This window comes from Leptonychotes weddellii, chromosome 8 (genome assembly GCF_054177405.1).
Source record: "Leptonychotes weddellii isolate Sample4059 chromosome 8, ASM5417740v2, whole genome shotgun sequence".
NCBI classification, from domain to species: Eukaryota; Metazoa; Chordata; class Mammalia; order Carnivora; family Phocidae; genus Leptonychotes; species Leptonychotes weddellii.
The window spans coordinates 26592312-26617554 of record NC_138376.1 but is presented as its reverse complement, the minus strand read 5'-3'; the positions used below and the strand labels follow the sequence as shown (position 1 = coordinate 26617554).

Below are 25243 nucleotides of genomic sequence, written 5' to 3'. Positions count from 1 at the left end.
CAGTGTGCAGCACAAATATAAAATATTTGCAACACCACAGAAAATTCTATTAGATAGCGCTTATCTAGAAGCTAAAGCCACCAGTTCTAAATGGAAGTTGATTAAAATAAATGAGGAAAACAGGGAGAAAACTGCACTCAAAGAGCATGCTCTAGAGGTTGTCTCGGCATTCAGTTGCATTTAAAAATCATAAATAAGCAGTAGCTGCATGCTTTTCTGGGCAAAGGAAGAATGGTGGGGCCAGCACATTCTCCAAAGGTTTTAAGAGAAGTTCTAGTAATCAGGGGAATAGGTAACAAAATGATGGAAAGAAACTGTGACCTGAGTCATAAATAACAGGTTTGGACCTATCTTTTCTGGATCTTGGTTTCCTCACATCTATTAAAAACAGGGGGTTCAATCAGAGGTTTTCTAACATCCTTCTAGGCCCCCAAGTAGATAAGCCTAAATTCTTAATTTTCTGATCTCATTGGTATCTTAAAAAAAAAAAAAAATGAGGAAAGACTGCCTAACTAAATAATTTTTTTAGGATCAGCCTAAAAGGTTAAAAGTAAAAGTCAGCTGGGTTAAATTCCAGTTGTGCTTAGCACCTGCTCCACACTAGAATCAACTGGGGACTTAAAAAATATGCCAAAGCCTGTGCTTTGACCCCACCAATTGAAGTTGGGTCTCTGGTGCCCAGGCATTTGGAGTTTTTAAAAGCTCCCTAAAGTATTTTGATGAAAAATGAGAGTTAAGAACCACTATGCTAGGGCGCCTGGGTGGCTCAGTTGGTTAAGCGACTGCCTTCGGCTCAGGTCATGATCCTGGAGTCCCGGGATCGAGTCCCACATCGGGCTCCCTGCTCGGCAGGGAGTCTGCTTCTCCCTCTGACCCTCCTCCCTCTCATGCTCTCTGTCTCTCATTCTCTCTGTCTCAAATAAATAAATAAAATCTTAAAAAAAAAAAAAAACCCACTATGGTAGACTATAAGTAATTGCACACTTCAGGCAAGAAAAAAAAATAATAGAAAACACTTTCCTCTTTCCTTGTCAGGCCACCAAAGCTACATCCAAACAGATGGCAACTGACAAGATGGGGGTTACATATATTACAAATACTAATCCTCTGAATTTGATTTTTACGATCCCTGGAGAATATCTGTCTCAAGAAGAGCCAAGTGAAAAGAAACGGTGTATTACTAAAATAAGAATTTTGAAATGAATTTGCATGTATTAAAAAAAAAAAAAAGCCCCTGGGAAAAGGTCTAAATGCTAGGTTTTCTCTAAAGTTCATAGAAGGAAAAGAAGTATGCATAACAAGGGAAGACTTCTTCCAGGTTGAAAGTTAGCATTCTTTTATTTTTTTATTATTATTTTTTTCGAGAGAGAGTGTGTGCGTGTGCAAGATCGGGGAGATGGGGGGCGGTGGGCAGAGGGAGAGGGAAAGAGAGAATCTCAAACAGGCTCCACACCCAGCATAGAGCCCAATGCAGGGCTCGATCTCACAAACCTGAGATCATGACCTGAGCTGAAATCAAGACTCAGATGCTTAACCGACTGAGCCACCCAGGTGCACGTGAAAGTTAGCATTCTAAAAGAGTCAAGGCGGGGCGCCTGGGTGGCTCAGTTGGTTAAGCGACTGCCTTCGGCTCAGGTCATGATCCTGGAGTCCCGGGATCAAGTCCCGCATCGGGATCCCTGCTCAGCAGGGAGCCTGCTTCTCCCTCTGACCCTCCCCCCTCTCATGTGCTCTCTCATTCTCTCTTTCTCAAATAAATAAATAAAATCTTTAAAAAAAATAAAAATAAAAATAAAAGAGTCAAGGCATCAGGGAGTAGGCAGCTGTCTGAGATAAAACCATAGGGCACAACTGCTTTGAAACCTTTCTACCAGTAGCCTGCCAAGGGGATCCATCCTTTACTACTCGTCACAAAATTTAAATCAAACAAACAAAAATTAACCTTTAATGATTCATAGGTAGACAACAGGGTGGGAAAGTAAAGGGAAAAACTGTTTCCCAAAAGTCACTAATGAAGATGATGGCTAACATTTCCTGGCAGGCTCCAAGAACGTTCCAGATACTATCTCATTGAATTCTCACAGCCACCTTGCGAGGTATATACCATTAACATTTTACGGTTAAGGAAACCGGGAGATAGAGGTTAGAAAATGTGCTCAAAGTCACACAGCTGGGAGTAAACGAGGTAGGATCTAAACCCAGGAAGTCTGATTCCAGAGTATGTGCTCTCGACTAGTACACCCTGCTGTCTCTCCCTCTCCACCATTCTGGTTATCTATGTAGGCATAAGTGTCTGCAGCTGACTGGAGACAGACGGAGACAGATACAATAAAGGAGACGAGGGAAGAGGGGAACAGAGCAATGCAGCAGAGTAGTATGCTCAGGAAGACAGCTAAAGGATGGGACTCTGAGATATGTACCTGAAGAAAGGGGGAATTACAAATTTTCCCTAATTCTCTTAGCCTGGACTGTAATGTATATACCACATTTCTAAGACGTACACATAAGGTGAATGAAGCAAAGGACAAAGGAGAAACACTAGGTATTTAAACTAAGAATCTGGGCATGAGAAGCAGAGCTCTGTATCAATGCAGAAATATTCACAGGGAAATAAACAGCTTTGCCTGAGGGGCAGAAGTTTTTCAGTTCATTAGGAAAGTACATTTCCTCTAGCAGAAGATAGTTAGAACATGTGGATAGATAACATGAACATCACAGTCACCACAGAAGTATGTCCCAAACTATAAGCAAGTAAACTGATGTTCTGGTTTATAAACTCCATGAGTTTGCTTAGGTGAGAGGCTGAAACAGCTTTTAGGTCTCTAAGCATGACAGAACACATTCATAGCATAACTGCAGCATCTTTAAAGCTCAACCAAACCCACTCCCAGGCTAGTCAGATGAATTATACAAAAATCTTCAAACCTAATTCTAGACACGTAAGTCAACATTCTTTCTCACCTGAACATTTTCCCCAAGTAAAAGTAATGGGAGTTCCAACAAACCACATTTTGCTGATATTATTTCTTTCTTTCTTTTTTTTTTTTTTTAAAGATTTTATTTATTTATTTGAGAGAGAGGGAATGAGAGAGAGCACATGAGAGGGGTTAGGGTCAGAGGGAGAAGCAGACTCCCTGCCGAGCAGGGAGCCCGATGCGGGACTGGATCCAGGGACTCCAGGATCATAACCTGAGCCAAAGGCAGTCGCTTAACCAACTGAGCCACCCATGCACCTGACATTTTGCTGATATTATTTCTAAACCATGAAATGGGCATGCAGCAGACAAGAAAGGACCTAAAATAAAAGGGCTATGATAAATTATAAACTAGATAATAAATCTGGAAGTAAATTAAGGTTTGGCTACACTCTAGGCTAAAAACAAAACTGCACTGCAAAAAAAAAAAAGGCACACGTCAGGATGACCTTATCACTTCTTGTTTTTATTATTTGTTGTTAAATAACAAACATAAAGATAGTCAGCAGGTACATCATTATAGGGACCAAATATAATCTTTTTAACATGTAAACCAAACACAAAAGCTAAAGATACCCCTGATTTGTAAATGGTACCTTGTGCTCATTAAGTGTTGTACAAGCAGACTAAACCAGTCATTGAGATCTGGAGCTTCTCAGAAATACACTCAGGTTGCAGAACTGCTGTGAGAAGATTAATATAATAAGGGACTCACTGTAAAAAGATGATATGTGAGAGATGTAAAGAGTTCTCCAGCTTATGAGGAATTTTTCCAACTCACACAAGTAAATTGAAGGCTCTTTCTTGACAAGGCAAGATATTCAGTCAGAGGGCAGACCTCATAACACATATCTGAACTATTTAAGCAAGTAACTGAGAGCCTTCCCTAGAGCTAGGCAAAAGCAATATACTTCCATGGACACTGAAATACAGATAAGAAACAAGAATCCAAAACTTTTTAAAGGATACGGTCTGTACCAGGAAACAACGTTCTTCCAGTCAACAGCTCGGCCATTATGCATCCCACTGACCAAATATCAACTGGCAAAATTAAAGAGAAAAGGGCATACGATGTCACTGTCATCATACTTGACCACAAATGAAACTATAACTAGAGGTGAAATACTCAAATTAATATATAATACATTCGAGGTTCAACAATCATACTCTTCTTTACAGAAGTAAGCTTATTAAGACCCCAGTAAAGGGCTACATAGGTGGGACATCAAAACATAGTTAAGGCAAGAGAAACAAGCTGTTCACAAAGGGGTAGAGATTCTTATTGGTAGAAATGGTAGATTCTCCAAAGTAATGTTGAGCGGTTAAAATTATGAACCCATTGTCTTCAGGTAGAGGTACTCACAGAATATGTTGGAAATCTAAATAAATAAAAACCCAACTGCTAAATCACAAAGTTTGAAAGCTGTGTATAAAAATCCCACTTTCTCTATCTGAGCAACTGAAATATTTCCTGTCGACTTTAAAAGGATCACTGAGGGGGGAAAAAGATGTTTCCTCCCACTCCCATCATCTCTACTTCTGAGAATCCCAAATACACCCAACATGGTGACTAATAAGGTGCCAAATAACCAATAAAAGCAATACCTGTCTGGTTGTAATGCATCCAGTTCAGCATGATCTCAGGAGCCCGGTACCACCTGGTGGCCACATAGCCTGTCATTTCATCATCTGTATGTCGGGCCAGTCCAAAATCCAAGATCTAAGGGAGAAAAGAGAAATCAGGCACTGGACAGTCAAGACTTATAAAGCAGGAGGGGAAAAAAACTCTAATGCCTTAGAAAAAGGAAGAATAATACAGGACTTTCATAAACATACTTCCTAGTCCATGCTTAGAACACATGATAAACACAGCAAGAACTTTAAAAAATAAAATTACAAAAAGCTAAACAAAAAATGCTACTCCTGGGGATTTATTCAAGAGCAATGGAAACATACATCCACCCAAAGGCTTGAATATGAATATTCATAGCAGCTATACACAGCCCCAAACTAGAATTGAAGCAAATGTCTATCAAGGAGAGATGGATAAACAAATTCTGGCATATTCATAAAATGAATACTACTCAGCAATAAAAAGGAATGAACTACTGATAAAACACAGATTTCAAAAATATCATACGAAGCATAAGTTAGACACATACACACAAAGAGACTGTATGATTCCATTTATGTGAAATTCCAGAAAAAATAAATCTATAGTGTCAGCAAGCAGATCAGTGGTTGTCTGAAGCCAGGATTAGGGGTAGCGGAGGGGCGGTTCAAATTTCAAAATCTGATATTCCTAAGGACAGTATGAATTTTCGGATATAGTCTGCCTGGTTAGTCAAACACATAATTACACGTTGAAACAAACAATTACCAGCGTCTGTTCATCTCACCTTCAGCTCACAGTCTTCATTCACAGCTAGATTACTAGGTTTTAGGTCCTAGGAAGCAAAAGTACAGAGAAGACAGGATCAACTTCGTGATACATGGTAGGTTTTCTCCCTACAGGTAATGATGAAGATCCAAACATAAAGGTAAGACTTTATCCAGCTATCAATGATCTCCATCTATAGTCACTAGCTAGTCCTAATTAGCCTTAAATAACTAAAAACTATACATCTTCTTTCTTTAATCAGTTTAAACCTAGAGCAAAGTTACAATCAATCAATATAGTTCCATGGCTAAAGTAAGTTTAGATTAGGATCTTGGCTGAATGCAGGTCCTCTCCACTTCAGTACCCCCCTCCTCCCCAAATAATTTAATCAAAATCACATTACCCTGTGAATTATGTCAGCTGAATGTATATACTGTGAAAGAGAAAAAGGTCAATTAATCATAAAGTTATCTCCAACCTCTTACAGTCATATGACACAGTTAAATATATTTTCATGAACCAGTAAGAAATGCGAGTATTAAATAATGGGATTAGAAATGAGAACAAGTAATTAATAGTAATCTGTACATTTATCATAACTATGATTTCTATACCATCAGCTCTACTCATAGAGTTGAGGTATGAGTTAAACAGAGCTTTCAACCCGTTTTCTGGTGGGTGCTGTGGAGCTCAATGAGGACTCAAAGCTGCTAAATGTCAAAGGTGGCTTAATTTTAAAACATTACTTACCTGCCCCTCCCACAAATAAATTGGGCTCCTTGAGGAGGTTTTTAAACTTTCAACATGACACTGACCAGGTATTAGATTATCTCAAGAAATTATTACTACTCTTTAGATGTAAGAATGACGTCCTGAGCTCTTGGACATACATACTGAAATATCTATGGGTGGAATGACATTATGCCTGGACTTGCCTTAAAATAATCCAGGGATTGGGAAATACAAAAGAAACAATATTGGCCATATGTTGGTAACTGTGATCACTGAGTAAACACAGGGGTTCATTACATTATGATTGTACTTGTGATTTTGTGAGTGTTTGAAATTTTCCATAGGAAAGGTTTGTTGTTGTTTTTTTCCTTCCTTTTCTTAAGCCTTGGAATGGAGAAGGAAGAATATACCTTGAGACCTCGGAGAATCTGGTAGATGAGGAACTGAACATGGTCATCTGTAAGCTTCTGACATTTCACAATGTTGTTCAGATCTGCTCCCATGAGATGGGTGACCAGATACCTAGAAATTAATGGAGAGTTACATAATGATCCAGAACCCCTATAAAAGCTCTTATCTTCATAAGACTTCTAAAAGTTTTTACGAAAAGGCCACTCCTAAATTGTAACCTACTGAATAGAAGATATTTGCAAATCTGATAAAGGGTTAGTATCCAAAATATATAAACTGATACAACTCAATACCCAAAAAACAAGTAATCCAATTAAGAAATGGGCAGAAGACATGAACAGACATTTCTCCAAACAATACATACAGATGGCCAACAGACACATGAAAAGATGCTCAACATCATCAGAGAAATGCAAATCAAAACTACAATATCACCTCACACCTGTCAGAATGGCTACAATTAAAAACACAAGAAACAACCAATGTTGGGAAGAATGTGGAGCAAAAGGAACCCTCTGACACTGTTGGTGGGAATGCAAAATGGGGCAGCTGCTGTGGAAATGGTATGGAGGTTCCTCAAAAAATTAAAAATAGAACTACTCTACAATCCAGTAATTGCACTATTGGGTATTTATCCCAAAATACAAAAACACTAATTCAAAGGGATACATGCACCTCCATGTTTACTGCAGCATTATTTACAATAGCCAAACTATGGAAGCAGCCTAAGTATCCATCGATAGATGAATGGATGAAGATGTAGTGTGTATACACACACACACACACACACACACACAATGGAATATTACTCAGCCATTAAAATGAAATCTTGCCATTTGCAACCACATGGATGGAGCTAGAGTATAATGCTAAGCGAAATAAGTCAGTCAAAGACAAATATATTTGATCTCACTCATATGCAGAACATAAGAAAACAAATGAACAAAGGGGAGAAAAAAGAAAGAGAGACAAACCAACAAAAAGACTTTTAACTATAGAGAACAAACTGAACCATACAAACCAGACAAGAGGTGGGTGGAGTGATGGGTGAAATAGGTGATGGGGATTAAAGAGTACAGTTATCATGATCAATAAAATAAAATAGCTACCCACTAAGTACCACAGTGATCGCTAAAAACTTAATAACTACTCATGGAGGGCTCATTTTTAATACCCCTATTCTAACTTTACGACCTACCATCTATTTTTCTAAAAATTTCTATACTCGTTCCTACTTGATGTTAGTTATCTAAAGAGAAAAGAAAAGAGCAAAGATGAAAATCAGAATGAAGTATGTGTTAGTATCAGTTTTTTAAAAAGTGTTGTTCCATGAGAAATATACAGTGCTACTAAACGCACTGCTGTGATAAAGTATCTGGGATTTTTAGGGGCGCCTGTGTGGCTCAGTTGGTTAAGCGACTGCCTTCGGCTCAGGTCATGATCCTGGAGTCCCGGGATCGAGTCCCACATCGGGCTCCCTGCTCAGCGGGAAGCCTGCTTCTCCCTCTGACCCTCCCCGCTCTCATGCTCTCTCTATCTCATTCTCTCTCTCAAATAAATAAATAAAATCTTTAAAAACAAAAAAAAAGTATCTGGGATTTTTAAATCTATCATTCTATTTTCACCTCATTATACACAAAGTTGTAGATTCTAAAATAGTATTTTTAAATTTTCAAATTATAATTCTCCTTTTTCAGGATTCACTGGCAAAAGGATATTGTTCACTGACAATATTCCCTCATTTACTTTAAAGGAAGGAGGAACATTATCTATAAGCAAGATGGGGCATTCCAGAACCTCTCCTCACAGGTGTGGTGCTGGTTATTAATCCTATGTGGTCAGATTAGGGAACAATTACATTCAAGTCCAACAGGTTCACCATAGATATTCTAGATGCAATACCTTACCCACTCATTACTGTATTACACAGCCATGGGAACATAAAAACCAGATCAGTACTAAAAAGGCTGAATTTTTAAAAAGCAGGTTAGGTTTTATCTACTGTGTAAGAATCACTACTCATTTCTGAGGCTGAATAATAATGTATACCAACTGAGCTATGAAGAATGCTGATTTCATTTCATTTCTATTTTTATTTTTTATAAATTTGGGGGGAAAGAAACCAGGCTAGTAAATTTAAATCTACTATTAACGTATTATATAAATAAATATGTGTATGACCTCTCTTCACATAGACACACACACACACACTTTGTTATTACTTTCTTTCCTCAAAGAGGAATTGAAATTTTTTTCTGTTTCATAATTTCCCTGTTGGGATGATACAGCCAGTTCCCAATTTCACAAAGATCAACAGAACTTAGCCTAGACGTGAAATTAAGATTTTAGCATTTCATATTTTTAAAGCTTGCACAATTATACTGCCTTGAGGAAGGGCAGACTGTAAATGTAACTTAAAGAAAAAACTGGACTTTCTGAAATGTTTCATAAAGGTAGTTCTCTTGTAAGAGATGTTCCAAGTTGAACATAACATAACCAGATGCAGTCCGTGCTTATTCTGTGCCAAGCAGTGTTTATAATGCCTGCGTCTCATGGTCTCTTCCTGACAACTCTGTAAGGTTAAGTCCCATTAGCTTTCCCATTTCATCGATGAGGAAACAGAGACAGAACAAGGATATGTAACCTGCTCAAGGTTAAGAGTGGTAATATCAGGTTGAAATGAAAACTGTCTGCTCTCAAGACCATGCATGATCTTAATCACAGCACATATTGCCTCCAAATTCTTCCAGGTCACTTCAAATTTAAGTCAAGAGAATGATCTTTTCAAAAAAAGTTTTGTAAGTATCACAATAATCTAGAAGCAGTATCTCCAGATAATTTCCGTAGTAATTCTCAATACTTACTATCAAAGTTAACCTTTAATGAAAGAAGAAAGCTGGCAAAAACCTAGCAATATTCCATTAATCACAGTCACCGAAGTTTTCAACCCCACTGACACATAATCTGACAAATACGAAAATGTTGCCAATAACTGGTTAATATTTTGAAATATTTTGAAACTGGTTAATATTTAGACTTCTCCCAGAGGATCTAGTATAATGATTGCCATATCCATAATTTCAATTATGACAAATTGCAAGGCTCAGGTTGAGGAAGAGAGAATCCAATTTTTATTTTATAAGTGTGTTTTGCAAATAATTACTTTTTATGACTTTGGATAGTAAAAGGATTATTTTCTCAACTTTAAAAAATAATTTTTTTTAAAAGATTTTATTTATTTATTTGAGAGAGAGAGAATGAGAGACAGAGAGCACGAGAGGGAAGAGGGCAGAGGGAGAAGCAGACTCCCTGCTGAGCAGGGAGCCCGATGCGGGGCTCAATCCCGGGACTCCAGGATCACGACCTGAGCCGAAGGCAGTCGCTTAACCAACTGAGCCACCCAGGCGCCCCTTTAAAAAATAATTTTAAAGAGAAAAGGTAAACAAAGAAAACATTGTTCTAGATGATTCCACTTAGAATCTATCTTAATTTGTCTTGAAATAAAACCTAAAAATTTTAACTAATATGTCTGTGCTAGTTCACAAATACGTTAAGCAGTATTACCAATGCAACCATAGTAATTTCAAGTGTAACTACTGTGTTTAAATGGTTATTACCAGTAGGGGCGCCTGGGTGGCTCAGTAGGTTAAGTGTCTGCCTTCTGCTCAGGTCATGATCCCGGGGTCCTGGGATCAAGCTGTGTCGACCTGTGTCGGGCTCCCTGCTCAGAGGGGAGCCTGCTTTTCCCTTTCTTCCCACCCCCCAACTCGTGTTCTCTTGTTATTCCTCTCTCTCCACTAAATGAATAAATCTTTAAAAAAATAAAATGAAAAATAAATAAATAAATAAAATAAATGGTTACCAGGGACTTAAATCCTACACAGCCAGAAGATCACTGCTTGCCTTTTTTTTTTTTAAGATTTAATTAATTTATTTATTTGTCAGAGAGAGAGAGAGGGAAACCACACAAACAGGGGGAGTGGCAGGCAGAGGGAGAGGAAGGCTCTTGCTGAGCAAGGAGCCTGATGCAGGACTCGATCCCAGGACCCTGGGATCATGACCTGAGTCGAAGGCAGACGCTTAACCTACTGAGCCACTCAGGTGTCCTGAAAGAGCATGCTTTTAATTAGAATATTCCACCACTGTCCCCATCAGAGACCACATCCATTTTATCACTAAAATTTCCAGACAGAGGGTGAGACTGTCAAAACATTATATAAGTATATAAGATGAATCAGTCTAAATAGTAATAACTATCAAGCATTGCTGCCAGGCTACAATTAAGTAAACTGAAAAGCATTATTCATGGCAGAAGTGTCTTGCAGGAACTAACCTAATCACTGTATGTCGTTTCCATGAATCCCAACGACCAATCCACAACCACCAATTGTCATATTCCAACTCATCATATACAGAAAGGTTTCCAAAAATAAATCTTCCAACAGTGGACAAAAGCAAGCATCATGCGAAGTTACTGAATGTTTATGGAAGTGGTATGAACTTTTAAATAGTGAACAAGGGAGTGAGAAGAAAATATAGATGAGCACATTTTAAACAAGTCGATTCCAAAAGGAGCAGTCACGGATGACCACATAATTTCTACAGCATTTGTCTCTAGAAAGCAAATTTAATTACATTTTAGTAAAGATGTAACTACTATTGTCAGTGTTCATAACACCTCAAATAAATTAATGGAAATTTGACTTAAGAACTGCTGGAATGCTATCTAGTTCTCCCATTTTTTTTTTCCTCCTTGTTTATTTTTAAGCTAGAAAGGAAAATCAAATGTAGAACAGTTATGATGGACTTTTTGAAGGAATAGGTACCACAGATTTGGGGCCCAAGTCTAGTCAGGATTCTAAAATACCTAGTTTCTTCAACCCGAATTGGACAAAGAAATATACTGAAGGTTTCTTTCCAGAAAAGGAACATTTGACAATATAAAAAAACAAACAAACATTTATTTTGGGGTAAGAGAGAGATTTTTCCCAAATAACAAGATGAGTTACAGCTACCCTATTTCAATAATTTATAATTCTGCCAGTCACAAAGAATGAGGACTATATAACCATTTTTCTCTTTAAATGAGAAGCTGGGGCACAACTGGTATGGATGGAAAAAAAAAATGATAAATCTTAAAAATTCAAATGACAAGTTCCTTTTGGCCAGAGAGTGAGACAAGGGATAGCACACAAGCTCAAACTGTGCAATCTGTAAAGACAGTGATAAAGTGACTACTCCACAGATTTAAGATAGACAATGTACTCTTGGACTTACAAGGGACCCCTCCCCCCCTGCCCCCCCCCCCCGTGTTTGAGAGGGAAAGGAAACAACATATTTTAGCATAATATGCAGTTGCATTTACACCTAAAGAAAGGCTATCAAAATGAATATTTGAGCAGTTTTCCATGGTAACTTTAATGAGTCTACATTTCAGCTCTGTGTCCTCAACACTCTCTATCTACAGCTCAAATGCACACAGCATCTGCCAGCCATGCCCACGAATTCCTGATGTCCCAGCTGAGTGCCTCTGCCTCTAGCTCGAGAAGTCCCAAGCTTGACAGGGGTTAACCATATCCAGAAGGCTCTGGAAGAGGTCTGCTGGGCAGCAGGACTGCTTGTTGGACTGAAGATCAGGAGCTGAAATAATGTCCAGAAGCAAAAATCCACTGATCCAAGCAGGATGTTCGGCCTGTCAGTTTCATCCTTCCTCTCCCCTGAACTGTTCTGAGGGCTTCCCACTGCAGCTGCAGGCCACTAGAGCAGAGAGATAATGTAGGACAAAATGACCAGGCTTATGATGGCAAAGAACATCAGGATGAAAATATCCAGCATTATGGAATCCTTAGCCAAGGAGGCCTCTGGATTCCAGGCAAATACGAGCTGTGAGCACAGACGCTGCAGCCAGTGGAGAGAAATGGCTCACTCTTTTCCTTTCCCTACATCCATCTTTAAAAATAAATTAAGTAGGGGCACCTGGGTGGCACAGTCGGTTAAGCCTTGGACTCTTGGTTTTGGTTTAGGTCGTGATCTCAGGGTCGTGAGATGGAGCCCCGCGTCAGGCTCCATGCTTGGCATAGAAGGGAGTCTGCTTGAGATTCTCTCTCTACCCCCTCCCTCTGTCCCTCCCCTCTCTCTCAAATAAATAAATATTTAAATAAAAATGAATTAAGTAAGTAGGACTTTATTAGTTTAAAGGCTGAAAACATGGCCTGACACAAATCTCATTTTTCACTTTTCTTGTGAAGATGGTCTCCTTTAAATTTAATCAAACTTAAGGAGCACAAACCACCATTTCTCAAAGTGATCCACATATAAAATCTACGAGCAAAAAGGCAGAACTCTACAATAAATGGTTTTCAGTACTCTAGACAGCGCCCATTCTAGAACTTCATTTATTAAGCACTTCTTGGACAACACCCAGTTGTCTAGAGTCCTCCCCTATTACCTTTCTTTTTAAAGCATTATACGACCAGAAAAAAAACCTATGTAGGAAAAAAACGCTCTTCTCTATCTATAGATTGGCATGTTCACTACTGTCAGCCCTATTTGATAAAGCAATTATCAAAAGGCAAAAAACATTTCCATACTTAAACAAAGTATTTAAAATAATCACAGAGACTGACAATTTGTAACCACAAGCCTCCGAAATACACCAGATGATCCTTGGAACTTGCTACAGTCTATTTGCACACAGCAGCAGAGTAATTCTTTAAAAATAAAAATCAGATCATATCACTTCTCTCCTCAAAAGCCTTCCGTTTTCATTTAGAATAAAGATAAAAATCCCTTCAATGGCCACTAAAGCCTTACATAATCCGGTACCCTGTCCCCATTATCTCTCTGACCTCATCATCTACTTCTCTCCCCTGTTCTCATTCAACTCCACACTGGCCTCCGTACTTCAGGAACACAGGCCCCTTGCTGCAATTCCAATTCAGCATGGAGTCTTCCACCCCAAAACTTTTGCACTGGCTGTTCCTTCTGCTTGGAATGCATTTCCCCCAGATATCCATGGGTCTAATTCCTCTACTCCTTCAAACAAAATACAGTATGGGGGCAGGGTGCATGCTGGGAGCGGGAGGAGGAGCCTGCTCAGCTGTCAGGCAAGAGGGGATGGATGCCTGGATGGAGCGGGACCGGGCTGGGGGGAACCTGCTTTATTCTGCAGGGGGGCTAATCGCCCTGCTGATTGGTCCGAAATTCACCTTCTCAATGAGGCCCATCCTTGGCCACCTATTTAAAACTGCATCTCACCCCCTACCTTCACACTCCTGATTCCCTTCCCTACTCTACCTTTTTTGTCCACAGCATTACTGCCTGCTAATGTATTATCTAATTTTTTGTATGCTCATTGTTTATTATTATCTATCTGTACAATGCTCAAGGAGGACAAAATTCTCTTTGTTCCCTGTAGTATCTAAAAGAACTAGAACGGTGTCTGATAGATGGTAAGCACTCAATTACTACTGAACAGAATCAAATGAGCCAGGACAACGTGTATAGAGTCACTAGTAAGACCAAGCAAGACACATCTTATTGAAATACTCATGCCAAAGATCTTACCTGGTCAACAGACCAGATGCTTCTAATGTAAGGAGTAAAAGCACCATTTAGCAGCCAGGTAGACAGCTTAGCCGGCTTATTTCACAACAAACTATTCTCCTCGTTTGAAGCAAAGATTACTGAGAGGTGCCCTCTACCTACCCACATCGACCAACCTAGACTCCATGGTAGAATATTGAGCCTAGTTATATCCTATATATCCTGTTACAGGATTAAAAAAAAAAAAAGCTAGTCAAAAGAGAATGCACTGAGCAGACTACAGGAAAACTAGTTCATCAACCAGTTATAAACAGGACAGCACAAGGTTGTTTCTTCAATCACTCCATCAATAAATATTAACTGCTGGGGCGCCTGGGTGGCTCAGTTGGTTAAGCGACTGCCTTTGGCTCAGGTCATGATCCTGGAGTCCCTGGATCGAGTCCCGCATCGGGCTCCCTGCTTGGCAGGGAGCCTGCTTCTCCCTCTGACCCTCCCCCTCTCATGTGCTCTCTCTCTCTCTTTCATTCTCTCTGTCTCAAATAAATAAAATCTTTAAAAAAATAAATAAATAAAATAAATAAATAAATAAATATTAATTGCCGAGCACCGGGGATGCAATGATGAAAAAGACGAGAGGAAGGCATATATAAATGTAAAATCATAATAGAGCATGATTAGAACTATAAAAGGGAACATCAAGGTGCTAGCGAACACACAGGAGAGGGCCCCAACCCAGACTTAGGAAGGAGTTAATGAGGGAAAGATTTACTGAAGGACCCAAACCCTAAGCTAGACCCTGAAGCTTCTTTACCTTTTGAAATCAGCTCATTTGAGAAAAACGGGGCATCTTATTGACACGTCAGACAAAAACTCAATGATATTTTCTTAAAGGATGTGTAATTTATTCAGTTTTCAAGTGTAGGCATCTACAAGGAGCTTCAACTCCTTCATCTTTCTCCCACACTGATTCTCTTATATCACCTATCTTGGATGCTCAGCCTATTTTCAAAGAATGAAAGTATGTCTGTAAGCCCAAACAATGAGGCTGGGTATTTCTTTCACAGTGATGGAGGAAAGCAGTATTTCTAAGTAATGTTTTTTTGCTAAATTAGGAAAACAATTCTTCTCTGCCACAAAAGTCAACCAATCAATTTACTTACACAGTTTTTATCCAAATACAAAAGAAAAACCAATGGTTATCTATCTACTCCTTTAACATTCTCCATTCAATGCAAATCTCTTTTTCTGTACACTTCGTATGTTTTCTTTATTTCTTTGACTGTCTGGAATAAATTTCAACCTTTATACCCCATCCATTTTTATCTGTTTCTTCAGATACAGTTATTACCTTCTTCCTCCAACTAAGCTTCTCTCATATTCTGTATGTTACTTCCACACTACAAATTTGACTTGGTCGTTTAGTTGTTTTAGACAAACATTTATGCTTCATCTCATTAATAACAGGCACCACGTGCAACTGGAAGGCCTTTAGTTTGTTGTTGTTGTTGTTTTTTTAAGATTTTATTTATTTATTTGACAGAGAGAGACACAACACAGCGAGAGAGGGAACACAAGCAGGGCGAGGGGGAGAGGGAGAAGCAGGCTTCCCGCAGAGCAGGGAGCCTGATGCGGGGCTTGATCCCAGGACCCTGGGATCACGACCTGAGCCGAAGGCAGACGCTTAACAACTGAGCCACCCAGGTGCCCCTGGAAAGCCTTTAGTTTTGACACAGAACCGATCACAGTATTTACCCAATAAGAAGGGTTAGCAGACTTTCAAATAATAATCATAGCCCTGGATCAAGAAAAATGTGATCAGAAATAGATTTAGAGCCAAAAGACCTGGGATGTGTGCAATTTTGTAGGTGGTATTATAGAGTTCAGTTCATTTCTCTCAAGTGCAGTTTCCTCATCTGAAATCTCTAAGTACTAAAGATTCAACAAGGAAGGAAACAAACTCCCTACTCTACTACAGCATATAAGCCAGAGAGAGAAAAGACACAATAACAAACACAGGATGGTAAAATCTGCTAAGAACAAAGTGGAGTAAGGAGCAGACACTGACAGTGAGGCAGACTGCAGCTACGGTACTGAGGGGGAAAGAGCTCCTGGTGATGAGACCTTTGAGGAGGGTCCTGAAAGAAATGAAGGAGCCAGTTACGTGGATATGCAGGGAGAGTGTTCAGGCCCACGTTAGGAACCAGGGCAAAGGTCCTACTGCAAATGTGGATGTCTGTACTCAAGGAAGAACAAAGAGGCCAGAGTGCCTGGAAAGCAGAGAGTGAGTGGAAAAAATACAGATGGTGTCAGAGAGTGCACAGGAACAAATCATGTAGGATCTTTTGGAACTGACCACACTGTCTTTTGTTTGATTATTTAAAATTATCTTCTCAGGATGCCTGGGTGGCTCAGTCGGTTAAGCATCTGCCTTCAGCTCAGGTCATGATCCCAGGGTCCTGGGATCAAGTCCCGCATCAGGCTCCTTGCTCGGTGGGGAGCCTGCTTCTCCCTCTGCCTGCCGCTCCCCCTGCTTGTGCTCTCTCTCTCTGTCAAATAAATAAATAAAATCTTTAAAAAAATTAAAATTAAAAATTAAATTAAAAAAAAAATTTTCTTCTCTCCCATTAGGAGTCTCAACTCTATCATCAGGGCTCATGTTTATCTTATTTACTGTTACATTCCCCAGAGACTAGTCCTGTGCCTAATATAGGTTGGGTATTCAAGTATTGAATGAAATCAGGTTAAATGTAAATCCAGAAACTCCCTTTACGTATTCGGTATACCCAGCAGCTTTTATATTGACATAAAAGGCTACACTTATTGGTTAAACAATCATTTTTATCAAATGTAACTCTAAACTAGGCTATAATCTGCCCACTGGTTTTCACTAAAACAGTGGCTGCTGACCGACCCTTGTTGTAAGGTCTTCTGCTAGATCACAGAAGAATCTACAACCCCACTTCCATTTCCCTCTTCAAGAACTAAGGAGAGGTAAGGAGCTCAGGTATGAGAAACTTACAATGTGAAGCTGTAAAAAAAATGGAAAAAGTGGTACATAGTAGGGACAGACTGCCTTCCACTTACCATGACAATTCAGTTTTCCTGAAATTTGAGGAAATAGTTCCCACTAAGTCCAAAAACTCTTTACTGCCTCCTAAGCTTGGTTAGAGAACCTCTATAACCAAGAAAAGGCAATACTGTAGCACAAAGATGCAGCTTACTATAGCGGTTAGGTTCTAAGACTAGCCATTTAAAATTTTTGGACTTTTATTGGTAACTAAATATTTGCAGCATGCATATGCATATATATGCCACCTCCTGCCAAATACTGCAATTAAGAAGCCAAAAGAAATGTCCAGATGATTTCCAATCATTTAAAAGGTCTAGCTATATCTCTGCAAAATTTTGCCATCTGGGCAACCACATCATACGGCAGTCAAGAACTTGATATGCTCATCTTTTAATTCCCCATTTGCCAAACAGTATCTGTTAGAGTCAGTAACTGTACATTATTCCTAATGATCAAACTCACTACCTATTGTTCCTTTCTCAAAAGTACAGTCTTACAAATGAAGTATGCAGAATGCCTATTAACCAAGAAGTTAAAAATTCAGTGAAAATTTGAATTGTATGATAAATGAAAAGTGCTAACTGAAACATAAAGGTACAAATACACATAACACATAATTAAGTTAGTGTAAATATGAAAAGTAACTAGATATTTTATTAATTAGCACAAAAAGTTAATGTTCAAATTATAGCCTGCTCTAAAACTGGCAGCCTGTAGAACGACGCCAGCCTTCAGCGTGTTTCATTTGGCCAGAATAGTGGGTTTTTTGTTTGTTTGCTTGTTTTGTTTTAATGTCAATTTGAGTGCTTTTAGGAAGTATAAGTACTCTGTTTTACCACAAATCCTACCACTTCCAGTTGTATAATACTGAGCCTCATTTATGTTATTTGTCTAACCCTAAAGGTATTTAAATTTGCAAACCTTGCAATTGTAGGTGAAGATGTTTGGCCTCTTATGCAAATTCTGAAATGACTTTGGAAAACACTGAAATAACCATAGTCCTGGACAAGTGCTAATTTTTTTCAGTGATACAAACATCATAGAAAAATAAACAATGAAACATTTTCCTAAGGCAACCTTAGGTTTACCATTCTATTTTCAGAGATTCTCTAGTATTAAAAACACTTCAGGGGTGCCTGGGTGGCTTGGTGAGTCTTGAGTGTCTGACTCTTGATTTTGGCTCAGGTCATGATCTTGGGGCTATGGGATCGAGCCCCCACCAGGCTCCAGGCTCTGCACTCAACGCAGAATCTGCTTGAGATTCTCCCTCTCCCTCTGCCCCTCTCCCTACTAGAGTGCTTGTCTCTCTCCCTCTCTAAAATAAATATAAAATCTTAAAAAAAAAAAAAAAAAAACTTCAGAAGTCCACTACCCCAATTTTCATCATTTGCCTACTAGGTTCGATTAGAGAACCACTGGGGCCCAGAGAAGCAAAGTGACTTGTCCAGGTCATACAGCCAAGTAACTTGGTTACAAAGTGTTCTTGAGTTTACTTCCTTCCCCTAGTAAGGTTTTGATTTCGCAAGGGGAAAAATTAGTGTTTCCCATTATTTGGAGACTTTTTCTAACACTCCACTCAGCAAGCATTCAACAAGTGGTACTGAGATTTGCTCCCAAGGGATGAACTCAGTTCTTGTTTATAAATAATCAGAACCCAATTTACACAATGTTCTATGTCAATTATATCTTAATAAAGCTGGAAATAAATAAACAGACAAATGGCTAGAACCCAGCTAAAGTCAAGTAGAGAGAACAGATTCCTACTCAGCAGTGACAGTATTTGTTGAATGAATGAAGAAATAAATGCAACTTTAGTTCAGTGGGTATGCTTGTAGTCAGGGGCTTTCAAATGGATAAAGGAGCTAAAGGCACAACAATGGACAAACCTTCACCTTTCATAATAGACACTAGCCTTAAATAAGACCTTTTCACATGGAAAAAAACAGGTTCATAATCCAGTTCCATAATGCCTGATTAAGCCAAAATACAGCATTTTCCCAGGCTAGCAAATCACCAAATCCTTTGTTAAATAATAAATCCATCCCCATGATACTTAAAGTTTTAGGGTATAGCTCAGACCTGATTCAAATGTTTTGCAGAGTAATTCACAAACACATTACTTCAGCATTTCTTCCACATCTAAGCAGAATATCAAAACCCACCATTCTTAGGGCAGTGAAAATACACTGTATAATATTAAATGTTAATATGTCGTTATGCATTTGTCCAAATTCATAGATTTACAGCACCAAGAGTGAGCCCTAAGGTAAACTATGATGTGTCACGACGGGTTCATCCTTGGTTTAAAAAAAAAAAAGTACCATTATGGTGAGTGATGTTGACAATGTGGGAAGTTATGCACGTGTCGGGGCAGAGGCATATTTGGAAAATCTCTATACCTCCCTCTAAATTTTGTTATAAAGTTAAAGATGTTCTAAAAATATTGTCTTTAAACAAATAAATTAATTTTAAAGGAAAAAAATATCATTCTGCAATATTCTTTTCCAAGTATAGCCTACATCAGGGCTCAACAATTTGCAACACCCATGCCCTTGCCTGGGTAGCTTCCAATAATCTTTGGAAGCCTCCACATTCCAATGCCAAGCAGGGCTGCAGGTTCTTAGTTATTGCCTACTTTCCCTTGCTTGTTTCTTTTTTCTTTTTTTAAGACTTTATTTATTTGAGAGAGTGAGAGAGCATGAGCATGGGGGAGGGGCAGAGGGAGAAGTACTCCCAGCTGAGCAAGGAGCCTGACACGGGGCTCAATTCCAGGACCCCTGGGATCACAACCTGAGCCGAAGGCAGACGGTTAAACAACTGAGCCAGCCAGGCACCCACCCTTTGCTTGTTTCTTAAATTTTCATTAGCAGGATCAAGGTTAATGTGGGTGGAAATTCTCGTACCTGGACCAGATTCTTCACTTTCATCTTCTATTCTTAGCCATATCATCTTCCAACTAAGTTCACACGTTGTGAAAAAATTTTTGCTACCTTTCCTGCTTCTTTTTACATTTCATGTTCTACATTTGTTTTTTATTTTTTTCTTTCACCCTTTCATTAGACAGAACACACAAGCTCAAACATATCCCCCTGCTTGTTCTTTGGGAAACGGGCAAATGGTGCTTGTACTCAGCCTAAGATAAATAAAGGTCAGAGAAACTGAACACAGGATAAGGGTAGGGAGAAAATGGTTAAGTTCAGCACTGGGGACAACGGGGAGTAGAGGTTAAGAAAGAAGCAGCCATGATCTGCAATTCTGTTTTGATTTTCACAACAGTCATCCTTTCCAGGTAGGAATGTCAAAATTTCAAGAGGACAAAATGTATAACTCTGAATTTAAGGTGTTTTCTCTACGGTAGAGTATAACTGTGAATTGGGGATGGGAGGGAGGTGGGCTACTTCAGATACTGGGAAAGCTACAGTAGAAAGCTCCTATATGCACAAGAACACTTGCTGGTATCGATCTTATCCCCACACATGTGCAATCTGAGCATGTGAGGGCATTAATGGCCCCTGGAGCAAACCCTTGCCAACAGGGTCAGGGGCCAGGGGATAAATGCTCTCCATCTCAGGTGCATTCAAATTGCTTCCTAAAAGATCCTGGTAGTTTTCAGCCCAGTTGCCCACAATGGTGACCTACTAAATAAATATTCTCACAGCAGCTTTTTCTCCAGTTTCATTTTCCCAAACCCCCACTACTGGTTCCTGATAATCTCAGGCTAGCACTGAGAGAACTAGCACTATGCAGCAGCTTTCTCAATATCTGAGGCCCACTCCTTGTCTCAGGACAGAAATCCAATACTTCAAGGAAGAGCATGCAGGTCTAGTACCATTTCCACACACAAGTTGGACAAAAGAGAGAGAAGAACTTATATGGAACCATGGCCTGGTTACATTTCTTGATGTGAATGTAATGATGTAAAGTGTAAAGGTGTCCCTTTAAAACTGGGACAGGCCATTTGAGAACAAAAATCATAATCAAAACTCGCTATGCTCTTTTCCATGGAACTCCTGCAAGGACTCACCACTGAATCTTCACAATGTGCCTGGAATGATGAAAATACTAATATACAGTTGAGTCTTGAGCAATGCAGGGGTTTGGGCGCCGACCCCTCCCACACAGATTTATACCATACATGATATACATCTCTGTATCCATCCCCTTCCCCTAGGGGAGTTGGATGGTAGGAATAAGAATCTTTTAAAGTCTGTATACTGCTAAATTGTGCAGGAATAAAAGTGGGCTGCTAATCTTCATCAGCCAGCTGAGGAAGGCAAGTGCAAAAGATTCACTCACACATCATTGAATTCCTCCAGAGACCTTGCAGGTGTAAAAACATCCAACAGACCAATCACCTATAAGAAAACAGAAAAATCAAGCAGTAAATAAATATAGAACTATAATACCCATCAGGTCTTAAACATTTTAATAAGAACTGATTTCAAATCCCACTATCTCATACACTTAGCTGAAACTTATTTTTTCACCCAAATTATGCTTTTGACTTTTACTTATTAGCATCACTTCCCAGAATAACATATTTTACCATTAAAAACATCATTTCTCTAGAATTTGCTCACATATAGCCATTAGTTTATCAGGAAGCAAAAAGATTTAGGGCTCTTGACTTACACATGCACTAACAGTCTAATGATGAACAAGCAGAAAAAAGTCACACTTCAACAGCTATTACTATAGTATCTTTTTTCTTCTTTAAACTCTTATTATCCCATGAAAATTTTCCACATGTAGTCTTCAAGACTGACTTTTTTTTTCCTTTAGAAAGGACTGACATTTTTGAGCCCCAAAATATTCTCTTAGTATATTCTTGGGGTTATTCTTATAATATTCTTAATATTCAGATACTTTTCTTAATCATCATCAAGTATTTAGATCAGACTATTTAAAAATGGGGGGGGGAAAGGCCATCCTTATACAAGGATAAAGCAAAAACTACTTAATACTCAGTAATCCATGGTCTTTGAGCAGTTTTTCTGGTCATGGAGTTATACTGACTAATCCATATATACCACCACCATTCCCCAACCACCGCCAGTTACTCCTAAAACCAGAGTTAAGAATATCTGGAAACGAAACAAACAAAAGCTAAATGGCCTTCATGAACACTGGCCCATGCCTGGGCCGCATTAGCACGCTGTTCTAACCTAGCAAGTTAAATGAACAGCCCTGAAAGTAAAATATACCAATGCTCAAAACATTATCAAAAAAAAGAACACTCTTAATTAGAATGTTACTCCACTCATCTAACTATCAGACTTTAAAAAGCAATTTCAATTATACAGCCTGAACCCAAATGGGAAACAAGCCAACAACAACAACAACAAAAAGACCTTGGAAGTCAAGGAGAATAGCTTTTCAAGACTTTGCACCTTATTCCAAAGGAAAGGTACAGTTATCCGTAAGATTATTACCCAGACAACTGTATACAAGAAAATAAAAATTACTTATAATTGCACTACCTATTATAACTATCATTAACATTCTGAGATATTTCCTTTGATGTTTCTGATGTATGTAAATTAAAGTTGGGATTATACTCTGCATAGTTTTATATCCTGCCTTGTCACTTACTACATAATGACTGTATCTTCAAATATTTTTCATGCTCTACCATTTGTATATACCATAATTTAACCAATTTCCTATCTTTGGACATTTAAGGAACACTGCAAGTGTGTGTGCACACGTATGTGCATATGCATATGTACATGTGTAATATATATTTTGCACATCTTGTATTTCCTTCCAGAAAATGAATTTCAAGAAACAGAATTATAGCATTAAAGGACACCAATATATTTAAGGATCTTAATATTGTCAAATTGTCCTACATAAAGGTGAAGTCAGCTTACATTCTCAGCAACAGTGGATCCCTGACCTTACAACAGCTCTGAGTTGTGCTTTAAATCTAAGTCAAATCATTTTATTTTACCTTCACCTTTTACCTTCACCATAATTGTCTTCCTTGAGTTTGATATACTCCTGGCTTAGACCTCTGGTCTTTTGATTACTCTCCCCATCCCCACTTGCACTTTAGGTAACTGAGATCTAGAAGCCAATTTTATTCCAATATTTTCTAAACATTGATTCTTGTTATGTGAGATGCCTCATCTTCCCAATACAACAGAAAAAGTTTAAAACAATTTACATTATTTCAATGGTGATTGTGAAATTCCTCAGATTAAAGTAAATCACTAGAGATCAATTTACATAGGATTTTTCATGCAAGAGTTACCTCAAAGACAAAATAAAGTAAAACAAAATAAGTCCAAAACATTTCCAAATAACAGCTCCAACTTCAATTTGAAAACACAAGCATTTTAGAATCCAAGAGCTGTAAGTCTGAACTCCACAGTCAGTTTGCGATTTCTTAGTTCCATGATTTTACGTCTTCTTCAATCCAATAATCCCAGCACTTGGAATAGTGCCTGGCACACAGTACTTCAATTAATATTTTGTTAAATAAATGAAAGAAAGGTATCTTCTCCAAGCTTCACTTCCTCATACAGAAGAGAAGAGGATGCTTATTTTTATCGCATTGTGGGGAAGATTAAGTCAACAATGTAACTGAAGGTGCCTAGCCCAAAGGCCTGACCCTCTGTTGATTACCAGAATAAGTGGTGATAACAATCCTTAAGTTTTATAAAGAATTACAAAATACAAAGCACAGAAACAAACTATTTGAAGCAGCCGCTTCCAGTACAAAATTTGAGATACAAAGCTAAGCTAAATTATTCAAATGATTAAGAAGCATGACTGCCAGAAACACAATAAACTAATGTGGAAAATAATAGAGCAAGCATGTTAGTAAACAGCCTATCAAATTTTAATTTCCTAAAAAAGACACATTTTATGAGATTAAAACTGCCCATGTTACATCAAAGTATTTTTAATTTTTTGTTGGCTTTTACAAATATCCCTTCTCCATTAATTGTATTTATGGAGTATTCATCAAAAGGAAAATACTGTAAAATAAAAGTTTCCCAGCATTAGAATAGGTCTGGAGAACTTTTAGGAATATTCCATAATCTATTCATTTCTCATTTCTTAAATGGAAATTTCCTTTTAATTCAAGTTATACTTTAGCCTATTTCTTTATTCCTTTTGCCATTATATACTTTCAGACACCCAAAAGTAACCCAGGAATCAATTATTTAGAAAAGACATTTATAATAGAAATAATCAGCAAATGCCTCTGATGATTGTCCTACAATGGTCCAAAAGCTGACAGAAGTAACACATTTTTACTAAATCGGCACATACTCAAGAAAAAAATCCACTTTAACTCAGTCACCAAAGACAGTATCTAATGTATTTAACACAAGTGCACCAAAACAATGACTTGGTCTACCATGGTAGTGTTAAATCTAAGGCTCCCAAATAAAATTTATGAAAGGATTCCTTGAATATTTTTAAATTTCAAAATGTACAGATCTCCAAGCCCTTAAGTCCAGGCAATCTTTGTAGCACCTATCCAGAAAGCAAAAAGATGCAGCGGGCAGGCTGCTTCCCTTTCATCTTTCCTGAGAGCAGGTTTTAATGAGATCAAGGTCACAAGTTCAATCAGGAATGCACCAGCTAACTCTGTTCATCGAGGAACTCTTACAGGCACGGAGGACATACCCCTAGCTCCTATTACTCATCTGGTAAGTATGTGTCTGACATTCATTATCACTAATAAAAGAATTAACTTAAGATGAACCACTGATTCTGAGTCAGGCATTTTTGTGTAAAAGATCACATGTGCACTCGGCACCTAGAAATTATATTTGTTACCAATACTTAATATTGTCAAGAGTTTTAAGCTGCTGCTGTTTTTGAAGTCCTAGTGGCTAGCTAAAAATTGTACAGTGGCCCAAAAGAATCATTCATTCAAAAGATTTTATTTTTAAGTAATCTCTACACCCAACATGGGGCTCAAACTCACAACCCTGAGATCAAGAGTCCCAAGATCTACTGACTAGGCCAGCCAGGCGCCCCCCAAAAGAGTCATTTTTTTTTGGATTTTATTTATTTATTTGAGAGAGAGAGTGCGTGCATGTGCACGCACGAGTGGGGGGAGAGAGAGGGAGAAGCAGGCTCCCCGCTGAGCGAGGAGCCTGATGCGGG

The 25243-nt window shown here is 38.6% G+C and overlaps 1 protein-coding gene across 2 annotated transcripts in view; it reads right to left on the bottom strand.

Moving 5' to 3' along the window:
* The window catches only part of MAPK14 (mitogen-activated protein kinase 14), a 73466-nt gene that overhangs the window by 21751 nt on the left and 26472 nt on the right, over window positions 1-25243 (bottom strand). For both annotated transcript variants that reach the window (XM_081828084.1, XM_081828083.1), the window contains exons 3-8: window positions 21410-21468; window positions 6498-6609; window positions 5759-5788; window positions 5375-5422; window positions 4581-4695; window positions 3945-4016 (exon numbers count right to left, since the gene is read on the bottom strand). In XM_081828084.1, coding sequence (XP_081684210.1) covers window positions 3945-4016; window positions 4581-4695; window positions 5375-5422; window positions 5759-5788; window positions 6498-6609; window positions 21410-21468 — 436 coding nt within the window. The remainder of the gene's footprint in view (window positions 1-3944; window positions 4017-4580; window positions 4696-5374; window positions 5423-5758; window positions 5789-6497; window positions 6610-21409; window positions 21469-25243) is intronic.